Source organism: Emydura macquarii, unplaced genomic scaffold (assembly GCF_026122565.2).
Source record: "Emydura macquarii macquarii isolate MOO-44397 ecotype Brisbane River unplaced genomic scaffold, CSIRO-AGI_Emac_v2 contig_1363, whole genome shotgun sequence".
NCBI lineage: Eukaryota > Metazoa > Chordata > Testudines > Chelidae > Emydura > Emydura macquarii.
Genome location: NW_027131500.1, coordinates 23177997 through 23204941, shown reverse-complemented (window position 1 = coordinate 23204941; position 26945 = coordinate 23177997). Strand labels below are relative to the sequence as shown.

The window sequence follows — 26945 nt, the reverse complement described above, 5'->3', positions numbered from 1 at the left end:
TTCCTTTACACTCTGGCCTTCTTCGCCAAACTTCATTGTGACTCATATGTATACAAGTTTCCATTTTCCAAAGATGCTGATTGGTCTGAATCTTCAGCAAGCTGCCCAGGTTGTATGGCCTCAGGATCTCAGTCCAGAAGCATCACAGTGAGCGTTCTTACAATATCACTGTCCAGAGAGGCTTTATTCTCTTGGCATCACCGCAGCCTCTGAGAGAGGCCATGAAGGCCCATGCTGTGCTTGAAAGTGATGCTAGCACTGAGAGTCAGCATCATGATCCCACCATTGTAATAGCTGCAACCTCTTTTGAAAGCCTCCAGCCGCACATGGCTTAGTGCAGTACTGAAAAGATCTTAAAATAGATTTGTCAAAACTTGTAAAGGCATAGTGGCAGCTCAAATAATAGCCTGCAAGATGTGGTTTCATTGTATCTGCCTTTGTTATATAAGGAATTGGGAATGTTTGCATTTTTATCGAGCATGTCATCAATTTGAGAGAAGTCTCCTTGTCCTGGGATGTAGGGCATGAAGGAGAAATACTTTGACTCAGGAAATTCAGAACCATGGCTGGAAAATCAATTCAGTGACCCCACTAATCTTGTTTAAGGAGCTCAGTAGTCCCTGTAGTCACAGAGTCCCACCTGGAATGTTTCTGATGTGAAAGAGAATTACCTGCAAGTTATTAATGCAGCCCTGAAATTTTTCTTCCCTTAGCCCCAGTCAGACTCGCTCGTCAATGGTCTCATGGATGATTACACAGTCCACCACAACGCCTACCTCAGCTACCAGAACACCAGCACTATCATGTTTCCCCTTCCCCACCTCTGCCACAGGGAATGACAGACCAGCTGAAAGGTACAATGTGCACTTCAATTTTTGTTGATTTTTTTTTTTTTTTTTGGACTTTTCTCTATCGTTGTTCTAAGAAAAAAAGCAAACTTAGGTCTTAATGGAATACATCAGTAGTTTTCAGCCTGTGGTCCTCAGCCCTCTGGGGGTTCTCACACTATGTCTAAGATTTCCAAAGATTTTCTGCACCTCCATTTGAAATTTTTTAGGGGTCCGCAAATGAAGAAAGGTTGAAACCACTGTAATACTGAAACCACTGCAAATTAAATAATTTAGCCGTATGCAAGCAGAGAGGTGCCTCATGCTGCCTAAAGTTGTGAAATGGGTCTCAGTATCTAAAGATGATTATTTGAAGATTAATCCTTTACCTAATGTTGGTTTCATTGCTGATTTCCTTGGGCAGTGTTTTACATAGTCTCTTTTTAAAAGTTAGATGTGCACAAATGTGGATGCATAGTTATGATTACATGTACAAACTGGATATGCACAAGTTCAAATGGCAAGCTGTGAAAATGTAGTCGTGCTGCTTGTGTATGCAAATTAGGAACATGCAATTGTGCACATGAAATTCTGTGCTTAAAGTTTTAAAATTTGGACCTGACTGTGTTATAAGTGGATATTTGTTTCTTTCAGCCATTGATAAGCATATTTCATTTTATATTTCATTTTCAGTGTTCCCAACAGAAGAGCAAGAGCAGTGTACCCTTGTGAGGCAGAACACAAGTCTGAATTATCTTTTCAAATAGGGGCAGTTTTTGAAGATGGTAAGTACTGTACACATAAATGTTAAACAGTAAAAATAAGCGAACTGAAAAGCTTCCTAAATGGCCTCAGACAAAAATACAGTCATAACTATTAGTGATATGGCCAGGTGGCTAACTACAAATAGTCTGTGGCCTTGTGGAATTCTGGCATGTTGATATAAATGTTATTGGGCGTGTGTTAGAGCACTGTGGTGGTGGTGCGCTAGGCTCAGGTGAGGAGGCACTTGCAATTCTATAGAAATGGTTATTTGGCAGCACAGATAAGCATCTCCGCACGTGAACATTCCTTTTACAGACTTAGCTTTGTAAAATTCCATGAGGGCTTCATGTTGAGACATCATTTTCCTAAAAGTTGACCTCAGGATTTAGTGTGTCCATGCAATATTTTAGCCAAAAGGATAGGTTTTTTTCCTTTGGGGGAGGGGGGAGGAGAGGGGTAGGGAGGCATGGTGAATATATGTATATGAGGGGTGAGTGTGTGTTACGTGGGGCCAAGTGATGGTGTATGTCCATGCACACAAATATGCAGGCGCATAGGTGTTGGATCTGGGGGTGCTGCCACACATCCTGTCTTGAAGTGCTTTACAGTATATACAGGGTTTACTGTTTGATTCAATGGCTCCCAACACCCCCACTATAAACATTTTTCCAGCACCCCTGTGAACAGGTAAACATGGATGTCCATAAAGAGAAGCTCATTTGAGGGTATATTTGCCAACCACCCTGGTTTGTCCAGGGCATCCCAAATTTAGCTAATCTATCCTGCCTTCCACTTAGCGGCTTCTGTCCCAGGGACTCTGAGTTGACAGGAGCTTTACCTGTAGTTCTTCCCTTCTGCCAGCAGGGGCTATTAGTTAATCCCTGAAGATCTAGGAGGAGACTGGACATATCTACCCCTAAAATCACCAGAGAAGGAGTAGCCAGCCTGGCTTCTCCACACCCTCACCAAGAAGACAGCAGAGAGTGCGAGGAAGTGAAAGCAGGGGCTGTTGTGAAGGATTTTAAATAATGCTATATTTGGCAGTTATTGCCCTATGAATGCAATGTACTATGCACTGCTAGCTGGGAAAGTATCAAACAGGCCAGAGCACCCTTCAGTTGCCTGTGTTATGAGGTCTTGATACATGGTGTTCACACTGAAAAACCCCTAAAACTTTGTCAAAATGCTCACCCAAACTTTGTGCAGCTTGAAGAGCCCATAGAGCTCCCAAGTTATTTGGGAATTAATTTTCCTGAAAATTTTGTAAAAAATGCTGATATCTGTGCTGGAACAAGGGGCACACTGACCCAGAAGAGTCTGGAAATTCTTCCCTTGGCCAGCATACCTGTTTCCTCCTAATTTATTCCCAGCTGTTCAACTTGCTCCTAATTGCAGACAGTTGATATGTACCGTGACCGATATTGCAAGTCTGCTGTCAAACTGGGAGGGCATATCTAGCATGATCTCACAGGGTTCAGTCTAGGTCCGGTGCCATTTTCATTAATGGCTTTAGTAATGGAATGGAGAGTATACTTAAAAATTCGCAGATGACGCCAAGTTGTGAGGGGTTGCGGCACTTTAGAGGACAGGATTAGAATTTAAAACAACCTTGACAAATTGGACAATTGGTTTGAATTCAACCAGATGAAATTCAATAAAGACAAGTGCAAAGTATTTCATTTAGGAAGGAAAAATCAAACACACAATTACAAAATAGGGAATAACTGGCTAGATGGTAGTACTATAGAAAGGGATCTGGGGAGTTATAGTGGATCACAAACTGAGTATGAATCAACAATATGATGCAGTTGTGAAAAAGGCTAATGTCATTGTTGTATTAACAGGAGGGTCGTATATAAGACACAGGAGGTAACTGTCTGTCCAGTTCTGGGTGCCACTCCTCAGGAAAGATATGGAGAAATTGGAGAGAGTCCAGACAAGAGCAACAAAAATGATAAAAGATTTAGAAAATCTGATCTTATGAGGAAAAGTTAAAAAAACTGGGCATACTTAAGTCTTTTTTTGGGGGGTGGAGGGAGGGAAGAAAAGACTGAGGGGGCACCTGATAAGTTCTTCAGATATGTTAAGGGATATTTATAAAGATCAATTGTTCTCCATGTCCACTGAAGGTAGGACAAGAAGTAATGGGCTGAATCTGCAGCAAGGAAGATTTAGGTTAGACATTAGAAAAAACTTTCTAACTATCAGGGTAGCAAAGCTTTGGGATAGACTTCCAAAGGAGGTTGTGGAACCTCCATCACTGGAGGTTTTTAAGAGCAGGTTGGACAAACACCTGTCAAGGATGAGTTAGGGTTATTTGGTCCTGCTTCAACACAGGGACTGGACTTGATGACTTCTCAAAGTCTCTTCCAGCCCTACATTTCTCTGATTCTGTGATCTTTGGGGACAATTGTATTAAGTTAGTTAATGTATGTATGACTGTGTTCTACTCCATGGGGGGAAGGTTATCGCAGCTTCTCCAGGAACTAAAAGGCAGCGGGGGGTGATTAAGTTGAATCACTGGCACTAAACAACTCCAGAGAAGTCTTCTCCTCGCCCTCTCCTCGGGGTGGTTTGCATGTACTGATTCAGGCTGGGTTTTCCAAAGACTTTGGCTACGGCTACATTGACGGCGGCAAAGTCACTGCCATCAGATCGATTGCTCTGGATCGACTGAGCGGCCAGTGAAGACCTGCTCAGTCGATCCAGAAATCGACCTACTAAGACCACCTTCGCAAGTGGCGCAGTGCAGTGAAGATGGCGCACAGAAGAGGAGCCCAGAAGTCAACGGGAGTTACGCAAGTTTTTTGCGTAGCTTGCGTAATTCCCGTCGACTGCTGCCGAATCCTGGAGGTAAGTGTAGACAGGGTCTAGGTAACAAAGAAAGGACTTTGAGTGTAAAACAGTTGTTTTTCAACCTTTTCTCATTTGTGGGCGCCATAAAAAATTTTGAGTGGAGGTGCAGTCCCCTTTGGAAGCCTTTGACATAGTCTATGAACCTCTAGGGATGCACGGCCCACCGGTTGAAAATCATTGTTCTATGGTGCCAACAACATTTTGTGGACCTCTTAAACAGTCTGTGGACCCCCAGGGTTGAAAACTGCTGGTATAAAAAGATGATCTTGAACTGACTAGTGGCCTTCTTTATGATCCAGCCGATGGGCAGGACCTTCTATCCAAAGGGGTCCCCCAATTTCTGTGGAAGGATTGGAAAGGCTTGGGCCTAGTATAGCCCCATAAGACATGGGTGACCCCTGGTATATTTAAATCTGTTTGTTGTTAGGTTTTCTCTGTAACACTTTTACCTTAAGAATAATATGCTTGCTTAGGAAGAATTCTGTGGTGACTTGTAACTGCTGGCAATGCACTGTTCGTAGCCCTTGCAAAGAAAGCAGAGCTCAGGCACTGGCTGTTAGGCAGACTGGCTTGCTAGTTAAAACCCCTGGTCAGAAGGGAGTGGGACATGGGTCCCCGCCCAGAGACAGGTGATGGCTGGAGACCTGACTGGATGCTCCTGGAGTGGGGAGGATACAGGTGCAGTTACCCTGAAACTGTGAAACACTGTCCTAGGGGAAGGAGGGATTTAATTGTGCACAGTCAAACATAATGACTGGTATGTGCTTAGACCATCACACAGACACCAAGGAAGGGAATCTCTGCATGTGTGCCCCATAAAGTAGGGGCAATTTCTACTTCCCAGATTAGATCCAGTAGGAAAAGAAAAAAAAAGTACACAGTCTAGAGCTGCTAAAAATGAGCCCACGGGCATTTTAAAGGTAGTTAAATATGGCCCATAGATCTCACTATGCACCCTACTAACTGTTATATTGGAGCAAAAAAATGTGTGTGGAATGTTTTTCAGAAACTAAAATCTTTTCATCACCCTTCCCCCCTCTCCCCGCAAATGTTCCTTCTGAATTTTTTAACAAGCAGGGACAAGTAAGGAGCTTAGCAAATTGTCTTCTTTACTGCACATCAAGAAGGGGGAAAAACCCAGAAAAACAAGCAATTGAAAGCAGAAATGTCGTATATCGGAAACTGACTGTGCAGAGACAAATTTCCCCAAACAAGTCTGCTCCAGGTTTTAGTACTGTATGTTACAGCAGATGAGAAGATCGGGGGCTTCCTAGTCATGCTCTTCTCCCTCCAGTACTCATAGTAAAGGAATGTGCTTGGTGGACGTGCTTCCTGTCAGAGAGCTGCCTTGCAGGCAGATCACGTCTGTATCAAGTTAGGTGGGAGACCTTTTAAAGATAAATTAGCTAAATGATTGTTCTCTTCAAAGTCTCTAATGCAAGTTATTTTAATTTACCAATTTTTTTTTAACATGACTAGGGAGGGATCTTCAGCAGTCAGAGATCCACATACAGGAAAAATCTAGGGTTTTGCAGCAAACAGTGTACGAGGTGGGCATTCAAACACTGGACACTAAGGGCTGGATCCTGCCGTGTTGCACTCTCATCAGCTGAGCTGGGGAGAAGGGGCTGTTGGGAACTTCTTCCCCTCTCTTGTGCACTAATTCTTTCCTAGTGCAAGATTCTTTCCTAGTGCAAAGGAAGAGTCCTAGCAGCGAGGCCCCACTGCCCTACTCCATGATGCACCCAAAGACAGGACACTGTCTTTCAGCTAGAGGGCATGGCCAAGTCCCTGGCCAGCCTATGCCCCGGGGGATAGTCAGGAGCAAGGAGCTATCTTGCTGCTTTTTCAGAGCAGCACTCAAGTTCATCCAGCATCACATCTGCTCTCCCTTGGCCTGCTCAGTCCTCCTGCTCTGCACAAGGAGAAGACGTTTGGAGTGAAATCCTGCTCATCCAGGGCCAAGTTCTGCCTTTGGACACGTGGGCAGTGCTCTTAGCTAGCAACCTACTTTTGAACTAGATCCTTCCTTAAAGTGGAACCCTTCAGAAATTTGTGGTTAGGGTTGGGGAATAAAAATGAGTTTATAGTGAAAGCTGATTACAGCCTTACCAACGGAGTCATTGCTTTTATTTATTTGGTTTGATATCACCCACCATGCCCTAGATGATAGGCAAGCAAAAAAAGAAGGCAAAGTTTATAATCTAAAAAACAAGACAGGAAAATGGGCACAACATAGAAGTATTGCGAACAAGGTGGTAACTGGACATATCATTAAAATCCCATATTCCATAAGGATTCTCATTTGGACAGAGCCATAAATAGGCTTTGTCAGAATGCAAAAATATTTAGGGGTCTCATGTTCTTTAAATATTTTAAAACTATCTTCTTACTTTCAGCCAGTCTTTGAAACTCCTTCCCAGAGGCCCCCTTCCTTCAGCTATTATACTATCTACCTCCCGGTGCATTTATACTGAAATCAGACTCCAATGAATCAGTTCAAGTTCTTCACTTACTCAATTTAAATTCCCATATGCCCTATTAAGTCCCCAAATGAAGAATTAAAGTAATACATCAATTCTGCGGCTCTACCAATAACCTTAACTATCAAAGTGACAATGCATCAATCAAGTTGACGTACAGCTAATATCAACCATTAAAGTAAGTGTTAAATTAGTGTCTGACAAGAGTTGTTGCTTCCATTAGGGTTTTATCTGTCTCTCCCCTCCACACCCACCCCTCAGCTGTGTCACCTCTTGCTGGGTTTTGTTTTTTTGTCGTCTTGCTTTTTTTCCCCCCCTGTCTCTCTCTCCTATTCTTCTTTCCCTTTCTTTTTCCTACTTTTGCTCTTGGCCTCCCTGTGATTAATCTAACAGTGCTCTCCCATCTGTTATTGTCATGGACAAATCCTTCTGCTCACGCTGGCCTTAGACTGAATAAATAGCCTTTCCTCCTACCTCTTGGCTTTCCCAGGATGAGTTTGATCAGACTTCAGTGGACAGTCTGTGTTTTTCCTGCTTGTGTGTGTCTATAATCTGAAGAGTCCATGAAGTGCTCTGTGTGTGTGTTTCCAGTGAGGATAGAAATAATTTCTCTCTGGGCAGAAAACTGTATTGGAGAGAATTGTGGCATTCCACAAAGAATGGATTAGCAATTTGGATACGGACTGCTCACTTCCCATTAATTTATGTGAAGAAGGACTTCAGAACAATTAAATTGCCAGGATATCTGCAGGTACTTCTGCTTTACTTAGTCCTGTCTTGTCAGAAGTGTATTTTTATTTTTTGCATGTGTAATTTAAACGATCTAAACTATACAGCTGTTTCCTACCCATCCCATACTTTAATACAGTAGCTGTTGGTGTATGGTAGCATGGTCTAGAGGTTAAAGCTCAGGACTGGTGTGGATTTCATTCCTGGCCCTGTTACTGTGGGATCTTGAACAAATCCTACCCACCCTACTCTAGGGGTAGGCAGATCTCCAGACACAGCAGAACCCGTACAATCTTGGGGTGAGGAACTGGAGGGAGGGGGATGATTTAGGGAGTCCACATATGGGTGTGGCGCACACTGTGCACCATAGACCCTATCTGTGTGGAGGGGTCAGGGTTTGAACTTTGGAGCAGGCCAGGAAGGAGCAGGATGAAGGCTGGTGATGGACTGCTACAAATATCCACTGGCCTTTGCCACAAACAGCTGAGGCACAAGAATAGCTGGTCTACTGCAGCCCATGGCCTTCACCACAGTACACGCAATCACCAAGCCTAGCTGCTCAAGTTTAGTGCAGGGAGACAGGATTTAGCCAGTTACCCTGTGCCTCAGTTTCCTCAGCTGTTAATCGGGGATAATGTTACATGACTACCTCACAGGGCTGATGAGATGGAATTTATTAATATTTGTAAATTGCTTTTTCATCCTATGATGGAAAGCTGCATAGAAGTGCAAAGTATTATCATAAGTGTACAGGTATTGTCAAGGTACCTGTGTTTCAGATTGGGCCAATATTGTGCACACTCTGGGGTAGCAAGCTGGCTATGCTTTGGCAGCATCAGGTTAATTAAAACAATTGTTTTATTGAATTATATGAAAATGAGTTAATACTATCAGTACAATAGTACTGTAGTGGTTGTTTTTATATTAAATTTGATTTACTTTAGGCCGTCCCCAAATTTTTAGGTATTGAGATGCTGCATATTGTAGTATGGACAGTACAAAATCACGTCATAGAAGTTGTCGAAGACAAAGCTGGGGATTTTGCTTCTGAATTAGGGCCCACCTGGGAAGAATTGGGGCACAGTTTTGACACTGTAGGATAATCACAGTAGCTGGATATTTCTGTTGAAGTGGATATTCCCAATTATCAATGGAAAAGATAAGCATTCTAGCTGGCATTTAAATCTTGCCTGTTTCGGATCTGAAGGTTTGTTAAACTGGTGGTGCTTTAAATGAGAGTGTTTAAAAATCAGTAAATGGGAATTTCACCAGGAAAGAGAGTTTTAAGAGCATACAAGGTATTTACACAACAAAATCTATGCCATTTCATGCCAGCAATGGTGTATTAATGTTTTTAGACCTCATCTGGCATTTGGCAGATGTGATCCAAGATTTTCAAGGAGGGGGAAGGTGAGGAGGAAACTGGTGAAAGGGTTTTGTTTCCCTAATTTTCCCAGGATAGGTATTACAGAGACAAGGTGAGTGCGGATCCCTTCACCTTGAATGGTCCCTTGAAATATGTTAACTATTTATGCTAAACAATCTCTTCCACCTTGAATTTAGCTCTAACACTGAGTACTTTTCCCAGATCTGAAAAAGAGCTCTGTGTAAGCTCGAAAGCTTGTCTCTCTCACCAACAGAAGTTGATCCAATAAAAGATTGTATCTTGTCCACCTTGTCTATCTAATATCCAGGGACCAACACAGCTACAACACTGCATACAACCCAGTATAGATATGACATTCTTCTAGCATCATCCAGTAAAATAGAACTGGAGTCCTTGGTGCTACAGACACTCCCTCTTCTACCTCTGACAGTGTCTTTCTTGATTTAACAGCACACAAGTCTATTTAATGTATTTCTGCCTAACTATCAAGGCTCTTTCTTCCCCACCACTCTTGGTCTGACTTTTGAATATATACTGCATGTGGTATTGGCAAATGAAAGATTAAGATGCACGCAGTACTATTTGTCCTGGATCTTTGATGTCATGTTAAATGGGTACATGTCAAGAATTTTTGAGCCAAAAGATAAAAACTAGGATAAAGTGATATGATAATGCTTTATACGCCTATGGCTCCTTTCATCTGAGGATTCCAAAGCACTTTTCAAACACTCTTGTGAGATGAGGGAGCATTTGTTATCTCCATTTTACAGATGTAAACTGAAATAAAGAGTTTAAGTGGCTTATGCACGGCATGTAGCAAATCTGCAACAGAGTCAGGAATGAGATCTCCTGACTCCTAGTCTCGGGCTCCATCCACTAGATATGCTGCCCCTCATTACAAATGTAAAGGATGCAGATTGACGTTGGAACCAGCAAGCCTTTTAGAAATTTGTTTAGGTTCCATATTGATCCTAAACACTTTTAAACATTCGCACATCCCTGCTGCAGTATTGTCCAGTGTCTGCACCGAACACTCCTAACCCTGGGCAGGTTTCAAGCATAAATCATTGCTTTAATTTCCCACCCTAACACTGAGTAGGGGATTGATTTCCATGAAACACAGTTTGCTCTTACAGTGCTCTGTGCAATGAGGTCTCTGTTGCACGTAAAATTTAATCCTCATTTGTGTGACCTGTGGTGGTGATAATTTATTGGTGTGGCAGTATAGCTCAATTGGAAATGAGACCCTGCTGTGCTAGGCACAGTACAGACACTTAAACAGGTTTCCTGCCCCAAAGAGTTTACAGTCTTATTTATTTAAAGTGTGGACCCATAAAACCCTTCCAGTTGCTGAAGCTGAGCAAGGCCGCAATACTGCAGGGAGCTCTGTGCATACGCTGAGTCTTAGGGCTCGTCTACATATGAAATTTAATCTAAACGAAGGTAGGGTGTGACTTTAAGGGCTTGTCTACAAACCGTAGATCAGAGCGAGCTGGGGTGTGAATCTATGTGGACCCTGCTAACATGCATTAACATTTTGTTAATGTACTTTGATCTGATCCCATTTCAAAGAGGACTAGATCAAAGTGCACTAACAAATTGTTAATGCGTGTCAGCAGGGTCCATGTGGACAGTGAGTGCATGGCAGGCTAGTGAAGGGTAGATTTACACCCCAATTTGCTGCAAACTAAGGCCATGTCTACACTAGAGCACTTACAGCGGCACAGCTGTACCAGTGCAGCTGTGCCGCTGTAAGATCTCTCGTGTAGCCGCTCTATGCCGACGGGGAGAGCTCTCCCGTTGACATAATTAAACCACCCCCAATGAGCAGTGGTAGCTACGTTGGCGGGAGAAGCTCTGTCCACACCAGCTCTTATGTTGGTGTTACTTATGTCACTTCAGGAGGTGTTTTTTCACACCCATGAGTGACATAAGGTACACCGAGATGAGTGGTAGTGTAGACATAGCCTAAGTGTTCGCATAGACAGGATAAACAGCAAGTTAACTATTCCTGATTTATTCCAGAATAAGAACATCCATAGATGAAGTTAATTAGGAATAGTTAATCAGAAATAGCTGTTCTGGAATAACTTGTGTACAAGCCCTTGTTGATGGACGCAAGTCTCTGAGTGGAGCTTCATGCAGGTTCTGAACATAAGAAGAACATAAGAAATGGCCGTGCAGCGTCAGACCAATGGTCCATCTAGCCCAGTATCCTGTCTTCCGACAGTGGCCAATGCCAGGTGCTTCAAACAGAACAGGGCAATCATCAAGTGATCCATCCCGTTGTCCAGTCCCAGCCTCTGGCAGTCAGAGGCACAGGAACACCCAGAACACGGGCCTATATAAGCATTTGCAATTAGATAACCTTAGTATTGGCACTATTCAAAGTATTTTCTTTGGTAAGTACAAGGGAACATTGCAGAGACTGAGGTAATCTTATCTATTTAGGTTACCTTGGTAAAACTGGTAAGATTGTACGTGCCATCATTTTATTTTTAAGCATAATTCCTGGATACGCTTGATTGGATTTTTGTGTGTTTTAATAGTTTTGCTGGGGCACTCCATTTCAGTTGACAGACCGTCACCTTGCATCCACTCTCCAAATTGGCTTCCACTATGAAGGAGTGAGGACAAATATGGGTACTGCAGTCCATTGCGTGGCTGGTTTCTCAGTTGCTATTTCCACTGGCCCGAAGATGATAGCTTTTGAGAATCAGTCTTTAATGAGCACTTTGATGCAGTCTTTCCAGGCAGTGGTTAATGTTGCTGTCCCACAGTTCATTTTAATTTCTTTAGCTTGTATCTTTTAAACTACAAATACTTTCCCTTCCTGTCCCCAGCCAAGATAAAAACATTAACTCCTGTGGGATGCTTGAACCAGTAATGAGCAGTAGTAGTTGTAAGGCCCAGTTCATAGTCCCTGCAGCAAGGTATTTTTAAATGAGGCAGATCTGAGAAAGTGCTAAGAAGTGTAATCATTGTCGATTGAGAAGAAATGACAAAAAAGGGAACACCAAAGAGCTGCTCTTGAGTCAGAGATTTTTCCTGAAAAATTGGATCTGAACAACTTGGATTTAAAGAGAATTTTAATGGCACCGTGTTTGATACCAGAATGACCAAGTCTGGTGAGATTGTTAGTGAAGGTGGTTGTACAACACACTCAAGAAAAAGATGAATGGAGGAAACTGGGACAGGTGTCAAAGCAGGTTAAAATTAGGGCCTACTTACCTGTGCACAGTTTATACATCTGGATCAACATGAGTGTGGTGAGCTCACCAGTATACTTGCTTTGTCCTTTTATTTAGTCTTCACAACACCCCTGTGAATTTTATCTTCATGAAAGTGACAGACCAGCAAGGCAGCCTTGAGCTGGGTGTAATGCAATGCAAGCTTAAACGCAGAGCTCTGTTGAGCCTCACTGCTGACCCTGCAGCATCCCTTCTATTCCATTTCTGGTCGTCTTGGGGTGGAAATGGTATTTTTTGCTCAGAAATCCAGTTTTTAAATGATGAGGTCTGTAGGTGACATCCTAAAGCACTGTATTGATTATTTAACACTGAAGTCTAATCAACAGTTATTCATAAAATGGTTTCTGAAATTCATGTCTAGTGATCTCATGTAGCGCCGCAAAGATTTTCTGTTCACCGCCAATTTTAGGACTTCATCCTGTGAAGTGCCCTCAACTCCCATTGACTTCAATTCTTTGAATTTGAATCTGATTGATAGTATATGTATATATGTACCCTAATTTGAGGTTGTTAAACTGGGCTTTTGAATTGTGTATACTGTATGTCTGATACTCCTGTCCTGTCTATAGACCGAATTGCCCAAAATATATTTCAGACGTTGAATTCCAAGCTGCAAGGAAAAGTTTCACATGTATGGCTTTTTTTCTTTGTTTTTGTCTCGTACTTCTTCAGCTTATGTTCCTTTTTAATAAAAGTGAGTTTCTGACTTTCACAAGCCAGGCTTGCTGATATGTCCCCCTCAGGAAAATGTTGTCTCAGCAATGTCAGTGTTTGCTCACTGTGGTAAAGCTATAACTGCTGTGATGAAACTTCTAGAGGGAGGTTTGGTGGTAGTGTCAGAGCATTGCATTTATAAATGTGTGTGTACTCTGTAATCATGGAATGAAAGTGACAAAGGGAGGGAGGGCTTGCTAATTATTAATAGTACTCTAAGTTACTGTATGCGCAGAGATTTAAAAAGGTACTTTTCTGTGTACAATTTTTCCTTTGGTAAATTTTTAATGAAAATCTTCCATTACAATACATGTTGACAGATTACTGCTACAATTGTTAAAGCGTCATTTTAAAATCGGAAAGCAATTTTGCTATCTACATTTTTAAAAGTCCTACAGTTTTTATTTTAATAGAACATGCCCGAGCAATGCTAGTCTCCTGTTGCCTGGTAGTGGTATTCATCTTGGGACAGAGGAAAAGAAAGTGCACATGGTACATTTTTCAGAAGTACCTGAGTCCCATTTTTAAATGACTTAGGTGCCTGTGTTTCATTGAAAGTCATTGAGATTTAGGATAAGTGCCTGCTGGCATGTCTACACTGCAATAAAACACCCACAGCTGGCCTGTATGAGCTTGTGGACTGCAGGATTATAGTGTAGACGTTCAGGCTTGGACTGGAGCCTGGGCTTGGGGACCCTCCCACCTCGCAGGTTCCCAGAGCCAGATATCCGGCCTGAGTCCAAATATCTACACTGCAATTTTGTATCCCTGCAGCCCAAGCCCCAGGAGCCTAAGTCATCTGCCATGGGCCAGCCGCAGGTGTTTTATTGCAGTGTAGACATACCTAAATGTCTTTTAAAAATGGGACTTAGTTGGAGACAGGCTAATAAACTACCTAAAAGGTTTTGAAATATCCCTATCAATTACCACCCCAATGCAATATTGAATACTGAACTGGCAGCGCTGCTCTCACGTTTGGGCTAGTACTGTAAGAATAGATTCACTGATGTTTGTGGGATTCTTGGATACTGCAGTGATGGGGCCACATAAATTTCTAGGTAAGTAGGTTAGACCCTCCATGTTCTTGTAAGTGATTTGATTGGAGAGAGTTGTTTTTTCTTTTCATGTAAACTGCCACTGTCCCTGTTCAGGAGTTATGACGTGTCAGTTGTTTTAGACCCAGAGCTTTACGTTCTTCCTGTAAAAACTTGCAGTCAGCACCTTGTGTACTATCACCAACATGGGGCCCAGACTAGAAATATTGACCAACTTTTAATCTTTTCCAAGTCTTTTGTTTTGTTTTTGTGCGTACCGCAATGTATTTAATGTGCTAAATTACAAATAGAGCAATGGAATCAATGAATTCCAAGGTGTGTATACTCCATCCAGGCAGAGGTTACTTCTCTTGTATCAGATCTGACTTGGCTCTAGCCTCCCTTCCATACTTCACATGCCTTAAAACTCTTGCAGTGAAACCCAATGGAAACTTGGGCTCGTGGAGCAAACTCACCTCCTACACCCAAGACAAATTTCTGCTCTTGCCCTGTTTTCAAACTTCCCCTGCTGTGCTTGGCAAGAATCTTAGCCACTCCCCACTAAGCTTCTAAACATCCCATTGTTATTGCCCTGATCCCCGGTTAGAGCCAAATCCAACCTTCCTCCTGATACAGTCCATGCAAGCACTTTCACTTTGTATCCTTCCCAGACCTTCCTTTCAAACCCCTTCACTTACCAGATGTCCTGATCTCTCACTCTGCCCACAAAAAATGCCCAACCTTCCTGAAACCAACCAACCATATTTGGTTGTCACACCCAGCCCACTTCTCTGGCATGTCATGACTTCTAGATGACACACATTAATATTTAAATGAATTAATCAGAATTCTCTTTTCCTATCTATGTCATTGGTCTGTGCAAAAGGTTTAATGCTTTGCAGGGCTGCTTTTTTTCAGTGAGATACAAATTGAAGTTTAATACAAATACAGAGAAGAGTAATAAAACCTTTTTTTCTTCCTCTTGTAGTGCAATTTTCCAGAGAACCAGGATGGCTTGAAGGAACTCTAAATGGCAGGCGAGGACTTATTCCACAAAACTATGTTCAGTTTCTTTAGCTCTCTGCATTTAACGCCAAGAAGGTGTACATGGTATCCATGGATTTTTGTTAGTCACGTCTCTCTGCTTTGGACTGCTTTTAATCAAGGAAGAGTTTGACAATGAGATGAAGAGCCTAATCTGTATAAAAACAAAAAATGTTGCCAAATAGGAAGTGCAAAACTGTGATTTGTAAGTTTTTTTTGTTTTGTTTTGTTTTTAGGGGGGAGGGGATGGAGGGGTAGTTTAATTTTATAAACAGGATTTTACATGTGTAAAGCACAACAGCAATGTGTTTGTAGGATAACCAGAATTTTAAGTAAAATATTTGGTTGAACTCAGGCTCAGCTGGCATTTGGAGAAAAGTTTAGAAGTATTTACTTTGTCCTGGTGCTCATGAAATTGAGATTTGAAAACTCTATATCCACTGTTAAATCTTGGGTCAACCAGTTATTCTTCTGGTTCTGAAAACTTATTGGGAAAAGAGGCTCCTTTATGCTGAAGATAAAATAATATTCTGAAAGGGGAGGGGAAGTAGCTGGATACGATTTATCACTAAATAAAACCCACAGTGAGAGGGCCATGAGATTTTCAAGTGTCTTCAAAATGCAGATGCCTTTATATAATGTGTATAGCTTCATTTATATTATTTTCAAGACAGGAATCATTAACACTGATTATAGGCTCCAGTACCTCCTGGTTCCATATTGTGCAATTCTCACAGTTCAGGTTTGTCACCCAAAAAAAAATCACTGTAAATGAAATAAAATTTTATTTACTATTTGACTTGATAGTTGTCCATCTCTCATATTGTTGGAGAATGTTTTACGTGATTTCTAAAAATCAGTAATTGAAATAAATTTCTCTTAGTTACTGGAAAGTGTGTGTGCAGTGGAGGCCTGGGACTTAACTTACCTCCACATTAAATTAGTCGGGTGAAACTCAGGGATTTCAGGATCAGTAAAAAGGAAGGTACTACAGAGTCCAACCAGCCCTGAGCTGGAGTGAAGAACATTCCTCACAGCAAACAACTTACTTACTGATTTCATTGACGTCTGCTAAATACAACTAGAGGGTCACATACTTCATTGATTCTGTAGGATTAGTTCATTGCCTACAAGAGAGGTTCCCTGCATCTCCCCCCCGCCCCCCCCCCCCCCACACACACACTCTCTGTGGGCCACCCTCCCATCTCTCACTATTTCAGGGATTCTCTGCAACCCCTCTTCCTCCCATACCATTGGCCTCCTATTCTGCTCCATGCCAGGGATTTTGTGCCCCTCTTCGTCTCCCTGCCCTGCAAGGGGCTGTGTGGGGCTCTGTCTGTACTTCCCTCAATCATTCTTCTTTTTCTTTCTTTCTATCTGGGCACTAAGTCAGTCTTCAAAGGACTCCATGTGTCCCCTATTTTCCCCCTTCTGGTTTTCTGATTTTTACCAAAATGAATAGGGTTTGGTCCACTGATGTCTAGAACATTCCACAGCCAAACTGAGAAATGCCACTGAGTTGAGTGTAAGGTGTTGCTTCATTCAGCCACTAATATCACGTGCCAGCATCATGAGAAGAGAAAGGACACTTCCAGTCCTGGTTAGTAACAGTGTACTTGTGAACTCTCATCTCTCTTGTCATGACCAGTTCCTGACCTCCACACCCCTCTTCCCCCAAAACAACAACAAAATCCACCCCTTCAAATCCCTCTTTCATTCCCAGCTCACTTTTTCTAAAAATCTTAACGTGTTTTCTTAGCATGCATCTGTTTCTGGGTTATATCCTGCACTATCTGAGTTCATGAGCAAGAAGAACCTGTGGCTGTTACTAGATATATTTCAGGATGTCAGGTCAGATCCTGCACCATTAAAAGTTAATGCCAGTTTTACCATTGACTCCAAAGAGCATGGACTTCCACCCTTAGTTGCACTGAATAGCATCTTACTCCTCAAGTAGCCCCATTGTAATCAATGGGACTATTTGAGCAGCAATGTGCGTGGTAAAGGTATCAGAATCTGGTCTGATAGTGAACTGTGTCTTCCTCAGATCTGTGCCATGTGATTAAAAATATGATGAAAAGTAGTTACCACTGTGCTGAGTGCAGTTTGTCACTAACGTACCCCTCTTGCTTAAAAAATGCATGAACAACATGGCCTTTTAAGATTTTGTTAACAAAGTGAGCGTCATGTGTTTTGACTATTTTTAAAAACCAAAAAATACTGCAGATATATTAAGTTGCTAGGCTTAAAACAGCAGTGGTTAATGCTCTTACATTTTCTTTTTAAAGACACATTTTCATGCAATGCCATTATCTGTTCCTTTGCCGAGAACTGCACAGACCTTCCGAGTACACACAAATGAACTCCAGATGGTGGGCTGAGTTGGTGTTGCTCTTCATGTCCAAATGGAATTCTTCCAAGCTATGAGGTTTAGTATATATCATTGTATGTGAGGGGGTGGTAAGCTTTGCTTTAAGACAGTTCTGGCTGGAAAGTTCTCAGGCACGTTGGATAAGTGATCAAAACACTGAAGATGGTTTAGGACTACTGTAATGAGATCAAGATATCTAATCTGTCCCTTGACACGGCATTCAGGAAATACTCCTGTTGAGGAATAAATCATATGTTTGCTCTCTCAACTTTGTTCAGGTTGGATTCTTGGAAGACAATGTTTGGCTGGGTATTCTGTTCTCTGATCACAACCAAAGGACCAATAAGACTACACCTGCACAAACTCATTTGCATCCTGGAGGAGTTGTTCAGCACATTATCCCCACAAGTTCTAAAGACAGTGCATTGCATTTATGGCCAAAGCTATGCTTTGGCTCAGTGTTCCCACTGATACCAGTTGGTGAAGAGTTTGGAAGAACAGGCAGAATTTAATGCTACTGGTTGATGATTAGTATCGTAGGTGAGACAGCTAGACTCTAAAAAGCTTTCAACTTTGACACAGTCTAGCTAACAGACAATGAGCTTCAAAGTCTGGAATCAGTCGTTCTCATTTGTGAACAATAGGCAAAAGCACCAACATTTTGGCTCAGAGTATGTTTGGTCCTGCATGGTCTTCTAAATGCCTTAGTTCTTGGTCTAGGACAGGTCACTGGTCTTTGCTCCTCTGTGATCTGAAGTGGGTTAAAAAGGTTAGAGGAAAAGTAGTAAGAGATTTAACTTCTAGAGAGCCACCTCACCCACTCCTATCATCCTGTTTGCTGCATTTCCTTCCAGTCTGCATATTCTGAGCTTCCTGTTATTTTAGGCTCTTTTGCCTCCAGTAGCTCATGTAAATCTATGCCAGATCCAAGCAATCCGAAGAAGAGAACGCTGTTCAATGTATTATTTCCTGGTAGGAGAGGTAATGCTAATTTCATTTTTCCTTTCTAATTCATCTTATATTTTATCAAAGCTTTTTGTAAAAGCAAGGATATGAGTTAGAAGCTGGGTCAGAACTGTGCCAAGTTAAGCAGACTGCCTACTGTTTTTAAGAATTCTGCTCTGGTTACTCTGACACCAGTGGGAAGGTCTTCCACCTTGGCTTGCACTCTGATTAATGCTGAGTGAAGCCTATGAAGTAGTGGGAGCTCTTGGTAACAGAATGATAGCCCAGCCCTCTTTGTTGTTCCCTCTCTCTTTCCATCGGGTGCAGTATTTCAGACCATCAGTGTTAGGACCAGGAAGCAAAAAGACAAAGACTAGTGAAAGGTAGAAGATACATACGGCAAGATTCCTCCCAAGCACTTATTGTGCTTTGCTTCCTTTCCTGGAGGCATGGGCCTAGCTCTCAGCTCTTTGAATCCAATTCTTTCCTTCCAAGACCTGCTTAATGACAATGTTGACTCCAAAGACAAGAACAGGGAGAGTCATCTATGAGAATACCAATACTTAGCTTTTTGCTGGTGAGCCTGCACCAATTTCCAATGCTAAAAGAAATCTGGGAGAGCACTTTCCAAGGCAGTCTGTACTGATCCCCATTGGAAGATGAAGTGCTGGAGCCAATCCTTCAAGGTATCCTACATCTTTGACAACACTGCCTCTGAGGCCTTTTACTTCCTTCTCCCAACAGATTTGATCCTAGTCTCTGGTTGACTTAATTGTGGTGCGGGTTTTGGATTCTATGTTGCTTTATTTCAACTCTGCATCAGCCACTGCAGCCTGATTCCTGGCTTGCTGCTGTCTCCTCTTCCTTCGTTCAGCCAAAAATAAGTAATATCCCGGCTCTCCCTTCATTTCGCACTGTCTCCCAAGTGCCAGGCCTTTCTTCCCATCTGTTCCACACTCAGGCTTTTCAGCACTGCAACAGTGTTCCCAGCAGCTGATTCCTAACCGTGGTGGTCTATTGTTGCAGCACAGGCAATGGCCGTGCTCAAGCGACAGTCCTAGTTGGCCTGTCCTTCTGTCAGGTGGGTCAAAGTTCTCTCACACATACTAACCACCCTGGTTTATTTTACTTATTGGGACCCTCTCACACCAGTGTTCTCCTCTGACAGTGAATCAGGTAGAAAAGATGGAATTAGCTTTGTCTCCTGAGGGTCTGCTGTGATCTGTTCATACTGTCGTCCTGTTCTCACCAGCTAATGTAAGTGCCTGGACCCTAGGACAGAAGTCTCTGCCTTCCTTCATCAAACAATGAGTGCAGGAACTAGGACTGTAGGACCCCTTTGTTCAGCAGAAACTTCAGTATATAACCGTCACTAGGCAGGGTTCATCTCCTCTCCCTCCATTATTCTGCCTTGGCTGTAGAAGTTCAGGCTCAGTAGAAACTTCCGTGTTTTAATTGTACTTGGTGGCCTGAGAGAATCATTCTTCTTCCTGCTCTTCCTGGCAGGTTTCACTCCAATTTTTTGTCACTCTCCATTGCATTCTCATGCACATACAGCAGAGGACGTGCTGCAGAGCTTTCAGGACTTGGCTACATAACTGGAACTGAAATAATCAAATTGGTTGTAATTCATACACTTAGTTAAGTCTGTGTGGACATGAGTGCTCTGTTTTGAAATAAGTCTATTCACACTCATGTATGTTATTGGGAAACAGGACACTCTTCTTTTGGATTAAGTGTCCACACATAGACTAGCACTGAAATAACTAAAGGGGGGGATTACTGTTGATATAGTTATTTCTGTTCCAGTTAATTACTGTTAGACAAGTCCTGCCCTCCCATGCTGTACACTTTTCTGAGCTTCTGGGTGTGGGTCTCTATCATGGAGATAATTCAGGGCCCCTTAATTCTCACATGCACACTCTCTTTGGTATCATTCTCTCCCCCCAAAATGCCTGCTGCCCACTCTCAGCTGGTTTGTCTGCAATAAAAAATTACCCATTGCCGGCAATGGGTATCAGCAAAGCTATAGAAGCACCAATGCTGAACAGGGTTTAACTGGAAGTATAGACAAGGACTGTGTTCCATATCATAAACCATGCTAAATGTGGCTTGACATGGTTTTCTGAAACAGTGCTGAATATAATTTGGCCTTGTCTCCCCTTGCAGTAAAACTGTGTTCAGCACCGAGTCAGCTTCACCGCTGTTGACATTAGCAAACAAAATTTAAGGTTAGTGACAGTTAAGGTAGAGTAGCACACCTCCCATTTGCCCCAAACTTTAAAAGAATGGAAATTAAGGGGAAAGAATTGTACATTTCCACTTTTGTATTGACCACGATGCTCAACAACACTCCATAAGCTTTTACTTCCATCTCAAACAGACATCCCAAACCAATATGTACCCCAAAACACACAACTTTGACAGTGAACTCATATGATTCTATATAAATTACAGCAACACATCGACTGTCACAACTTCCAAGCATTTGGGGGGGACCCACGTGCATTATTTTGTCGTAACACTGTTGAGGTCACTATTATTCTTTTCTGCTGAATGAGACTGGGAGATGTACGGCAGGACCAAGATATCTTGGCATCGAAATGTTTTAGTGCAAATTGATTGTTGCTGCTGTCAAAAGTCAAAGGATTAGAGTGTATGCTCAAAGCATTCTGAACTAGTGTAATCACTGTTGCACGGAGAAAAATTCTACTTACTTGGGCAATAAAAGTAGCTGTTGTAGGAGTGTATTTCAACTGAAGATACAGGTAAGACTGCCTAACTCCAGCTTCTGTTGAGCTAAACCTTTTTGAAGGCCATCCCTTTGTCTGTAACTCACGTTTCTTTTGTATAAGACATGCTTCACCTTCTGTGTCAAACAGTCTCACACCAGCTCACCTAGAAAACACAGTGGCCTAGCTTGCTTAAAGCAAGCTCCCTAGGTCGGACCTGCCACATTCCTTGAGCACCTGCCCTCTCAATGAAGCAGTGTGGTGTGTGTTTGCTAGCACCACCACAACCCACCCTCATAAAGAGGCTTGTAAAAAAATAGATTCAGTGTGCATGAAGAATAACTACTATTATGCAAGATTTCAATACATTTCACGTTGTCTAAATATATTGTTTGGAAGTGAACACAGGCTTGTTTCCAAGGAAATCAATGCACCAGCAGCTAATGGAGATTAAAGTGCAAGGAATACTTGCAATCAAAACATTTTAATTCATGTATATTTGTACAATTTATAAAAAAAAAAAAAAAAAAAAAAATTGTACTTGCAGACATTAACGAAGACCAAACAATATTTTCTATTTATTTAAAAAGCTTTAACCATACAGAAGCAAACCCCTAATTATAAATGCATCATTATGCATAGATTTTACTGTTTACACCATAGTGCTGGCTGCTTTTATTTTTCATCCAAAAATCTATTTAAACTCCAAGAATTCTTAAACATTCCACTGACCTCAGAACAGCTGTCTATTTTATCAAGTCATTGATCTCCAGCTGAAAACATTGCTCTACAAAAAGAAAAAGTCAAATCTTTAATAAACAATTAAAAGTGCATTAATTGTAGATTGTTTAAATTCATAAATGTTTAAACAAGTCAGTGAAAACACCACCCTGTGAATTAGCTTGATTGTAAAGTATCTTTAATAAGATTTTGATATTGCAAACTTTAGTCTTTTTCTATTTTATTTTGTGCAACTGAATTGTTACACAATGTGATCTAGTATTCCTGAAATACCCGCTGCAGTACATTAAAACTATTTTATATTTTTAACCGTGTATGCAATGTTCTTGCTGTATATCCTATTCTTTCCTTGCAACAAAATAATTAGTTCAATCATCATAAGCCCACTTTTAAAACAGACATTTTGAAATTTAATTGAATTTGTCTTATATTTTGCAGGAGACACATGCTTATTTCATTCTAAACAAGTTCAAAATACTCTCACTTTTGTGTTGTAGCTAAAAACAGTATTTTATATTTTTTGCTGTTGATTTGGTTAGCTAAAGTGAGATGGCTATTCTACTTAACTGTTCTGGAGAAGAGAGTACTGTCTCTTAAAACATCTGTATCCAATTATATCTATTGAATGTTTTCTAGCAAAAACAATGAATGGTTTCATAAACAACAGGTGATTAAAGTAAAGGATTTATTGTAATCTGCTTACAGTTGTTTGCAAAGACAGACATACGTTTTTGCATAAAGATATAAATTGCTTTTTAAAACTAATTTAGTGTGTTTTTAATTATATGAAGTTTCTGTGAATTATGAATTGTACCAAACCAAGATTAAAAGCAATAAGGTACAAAAATAAGAGCAAACAGACAACAATTTGTACTGGGACAGGCATTTAACGGTGAAGTTTAGAATATGGCTTTGCTATTTTAACCAAGCAAAGTTACTTAGAGATAGAAAAGGAGCTAGTAACTTTGTTAATATAAAAAGCTGCTGCAGACTGTATTCACCCAAAAGCTGGCTATTCTGAAATTCCATTATCAGTATTTAAAGAAAAAATGAAAGGATGGATTTCTGACCATTTCTTTACTGTAAACAACCAGTCTGCATGCTATGTATTTATCATGTTGGACATGTGGCTTTCATATTGCTGTGCAGGTCAGTTGATTGTATTTAAGGATCTATCTATGAATTAGAGTTCCAAAATTGCAAATAATATATGTATGTATACATTTATATATAACAACCCCTCTCTCTGAATACAGCCTCTACAGATTACCCATTGCATAAGGCAGGTGTCATTTAAAAAGACAAGCAGTGTTGACTCTGTCTTACATGTGCCAGAAGCACACCTCGGAGCTTTGAATCTGAAAGGGTGTATGAGTTTATTAGAACCATTTATAAGAACGCTACATTCTGACTGGTCAAGGGACAGCTGTAGCTCAAAAATGTCACTGTTGCTCAGACAGAGCACTTAGGAATCATAACTCTGAAAAATTATTCTATTTAAATTAGTATATAATAAACAAGGATGTTCAGAAAAGTTCATCTCTTCTCTAGTCTACTTGAGAATTTTGTATTTATTTACAAATTGTGAAAATCACCCCATGAAAAGTGCATCTTCATAGTCTTACAATAGAGGCCATGGTTTTGAGACAAAAATAGATATTACTGTGGACATTTCTATCTGTTTAGATGTAGGTCTGTTTACAATTTTTTTTAAATTAATGTTTTGAATTTATAACTAAAAACCCCACCCAGATAATCTGCCAGTTATCAGCACCTTACATTTAATTTTTTCCAATCCAAATCTGTCCAGTATACTTACTTACTGTAATGATCTGCATGTTCCCTTAACCATAAATGGAATTCATTCTCCTAAATCAGAAGTGACAACTGGAACTTTAAAAGGTTACATGCATTCAATGTTAAAAGGAAAAACAAAGAATTTGGGAAACTTTAATTTTGAAAAAGGAAAAAAAAGTCATTCAACATCCTATGATTTACTTTTATCTCCTTGAGTAAATTGGAGCAGAGGGCAGAAACTCACCACATCATAGAGCTGGCAAAGTCTTTTTAAGAGACTGTAATGTCTTGTTAAATGAAACCACCATAAAGCTGCAAACACAACACAGTGTAGTTTCCTACAGAAATATGAAGCAGAATTTCTAATGTGCTCAAGTAACATACACTTGCAAGCGGTAGACAAAATGGAGAAAAATGTACAGAAAAGTAGAAAGGCTTAAATACAAATGAAAAAGGTTAAGTATGGTTATTTACAACAGATAGTGTAAAATGGTAAATTAGATATGATGCTAAAAAAAGGCACAGCTTTCCCTTTCTTAAATACACTGTAAACGGTTCATCATGCATGCAGAACATTTCACTTTACAAAAAAAAAATTACCTTGTTTTGTTTAGACAAAGATAGTACTTAAATAGTCTCCAGCAAAATAGAATTCTTTCAAAAATACTTTCCCATTCGTCCTATTAACCATTAAAGATTTTTTTTCCTCATTTACAAAAGCTCCTTACACCTTATTTCAGGTCCTTCACAATTTATACATACAGCAATGTACAATACAGCAAAAGACTGCAAAAATTATTTGTAAAGCCAGCACAATAGATACTATAAACTGAAACTGAGGCATTTGTTTTAACATCTTATCCTTTTTAATTAAATAGTAAATGGACACTTAACACAGTGTATATCACCTATGATGGATAACATAGGATAACAAATGCCGCAGGTGGGGATAACAAGTATTCCACACCAAATGTTCTGTTATTACTTTACACTTTAGGGGGTTTTTTGTTTATATTTTTACAAGAAAGGAATATTAATGCCCCATATTGACTTTACGTTTTATGTGCAAACCAAGGGATAAGCTTTAAAAAGTTCGTATTAGTCCTTGAACCCTTTTAAAACAAGCAAACAATACCAGAAACTACATGGCATATTTAAAATTTCCATCTGTTAAAATATCAAAATCAAAGAGTTATTGACTAGATATGGCTTTTCATCCAGAGGAACAGGAATATTTTCTAAGTGTTGAGAGTAAGGGGGTAATTTTCAAACATCTAGGTCGTGCCAAATCCAGATCAACTGTTTTCCAAACCATTCATGTGATTTTAGATTAGCCAGAGACTGCTGAACAAGTGTAAATAGCATGTTTAAAATGTGGTTTCTTGGGTCCTTCATGGGTGTGGAATAACACAAGGAAACTTAAGGCAAAGTTCTTCTATTAAGACATTTTCCATCACTTCCTGTGAAAGTACAGGGGCTTGGCATTTCCAGACTCCACCTTTGGTAACTGGTCACTGATGATTTCCACCAGCATGGCTGGAAACTCCACTTTCAGTGCCTGAGACTCTCGGAAAGTGTAGAAACAGAATTCTAACAAGTCACTAACAAGCTGAAATGCAAAAAAAGTACACACTATTATTAGAAAATTTATAAACTGAATTGTGCACACAAATATACAACAACAGTGCCTTGGAATATTACCAAGAACCATCATCTCTACCGTTAACTCCTTTTTAGAAGAAAAAAATTATCAGCCCTTCTTAACCAATGCAGTCAAAGTGAGCGAATGGGAATGAGTGAAACCAAAATACCATAAGTATGACATACAGAGGTTCTGAGTTGCTGTACTTTTTTGATTTCACTAAAGGCACATTAACTTGCATTCAAGTTGTAGCTGCTCAGTGTCTATGAAAATTAAATCCTCTGCTCTCTTCCTCAGCTCCTAGGAATATTTTCAGGAAAGCTTACCCATATGTTTTTGCATCTTTCTTTCCAGGTGGTCAGATATCCAGTACATCAAGTAATCTGGTTAATTTTACTGAGCTTCGCAAGGGGGGGCCGATTCAGATCTCCCATTGAAATTGATTTTTTTGAAGTTTTGCCAGATAAGGAGTGAACGCAAGGCCCTGTGCGTACTACTGTCATGATGTAGGTCTGTAGTATTCATGTTCATATATATGTGCATGCATGTGCTAATGGCTATAGCTAGAACAGTTATATCTACTTTTATCCATGTCACTTTCCATCAGTTTACTTCAGCCACATCACTACTATAAAGGCAGAATTCAGGGAAATAAATATTTATTTTTTCAATCTTGTTACAGAATCGTTCATAACTGCCTTCCTGTTTTGATGGGTTATACCTTTTGTTATATAAATATCTTTTACTGCTAATGCCATGCCCTGGGGGGCAGGGGGCGGGATTATGAGAGTTTGATACATGAAGATTTCAGAATAGTCCTAAACTGTATCTTCTATAAAACTGCAACTATGGTTGTCTAGATGAATGAAAGTTGCATCTTACAACTCATATTTCATAATGATGATTACAATACTTTAGCCTATGCTCAGGGTGAGGGCAACCAGTGCCCAAATTACACTGATTCACTGTAAATGTTAGTTTCAAACTGTGCATGCCCTTCTTATTACAAACAGTAAATACAGGGCTATAACAGTATTATTAGAAAAAGAAAGGCATTTAAAAATAGCAACAATCAATCTCCTAAAGTCTTACAGTATGTTAAGCCACCTATGATTTCTCCCTTGGACTGACTGATATCACTTATTATAAATTCAGAATGGTGTGGACAAGATCACAGAATAGGTTAGGGGCACCCCGTGTTTGCTAGCGAATAAGAGAACTGAATCTTGGTTTGAATTAACACATTTTCCCACTGCATTTCATTGAATCATTGTTCCCCATCGCCAGGCACATCTGGCTTTGTACTTTCACGTACCTTTGTTGCTTTATGTGCTACTCCATTGAATAAAAGCTACTGAATATTGCATTTAATATTGTTCTAAAACTTTTTTAAAAAAGTTTACATAACTAAGCATTCAAAATGCACACTTAATTCTAGTCCCTTGTGTGTTTGCATTATGATAAAGACTTACATGATCAGAAATGTTCTTAAATATACCATATTCCACAAATTTTATATATGTTCTTATACACATTTTCATTACAGTGTATAACTATGTACATCACGCAGTAAAACAACACATATAAAATAGAGTGACTGAGGGAATAAGCCTGCAGAGCCCTACAT

General features: G+C 40.4%; 2 protein-coding genes across 7 annotated transcripts in view; one reads left to right on the top strand and one right to left on the bottom strand.

Annotated features, from left to right (window-relative positions):
• ARHGAP10 (Rho GTPase activating protein 10) overlaps window positions 1-15884 on the top strand; it is a 209350-nt gene extending 193466 nt beyond the window's left edge. For both annotated transcript variants that reach the window (XM_067551928.1, XM_067551931.1), the window contains 3 exons: window positions 714-854; window positions 1521-1612; window positions 15035-15884. In XM_067551928.1, the coding sequence (XP_067408029.1) occupies window positions 714-854; window positions 1521-1612; window positions 15035-15123 (322 nt within the window). In that variant the 3' untranslated portion in view covers window positions 15124-15884. The remainder of the gene's footprint in view (window positions 1-713; window positions 855-1520; window positions 1613-15034) is intronic.
• A 5819-nt stretch (window positions 15885-21703) lies between these two features.
• Window positions 21704-26945, bottom strand: part of NR3C2 (nuclear receptor subfamily 3 group C member 2) — a 285508-nt gene continuing 280266 nt past the window's right edge. For all 5 annotated transcript variants that reach the window (XM_067551920.1, XM_067551921.1, XM_067551924.1 and 2 more), the window contains one exon: window positions 21704-25285. In XM_067551920.1, the coding sequence (XP_067408021.1) occupies window positions 25130-25285 (156 nt within the window). In that variant the 3' untranslated portion in view covers window positions 21704-25129. The remainder of the gene's footprint in view (window positions 25286-26945) is intronic.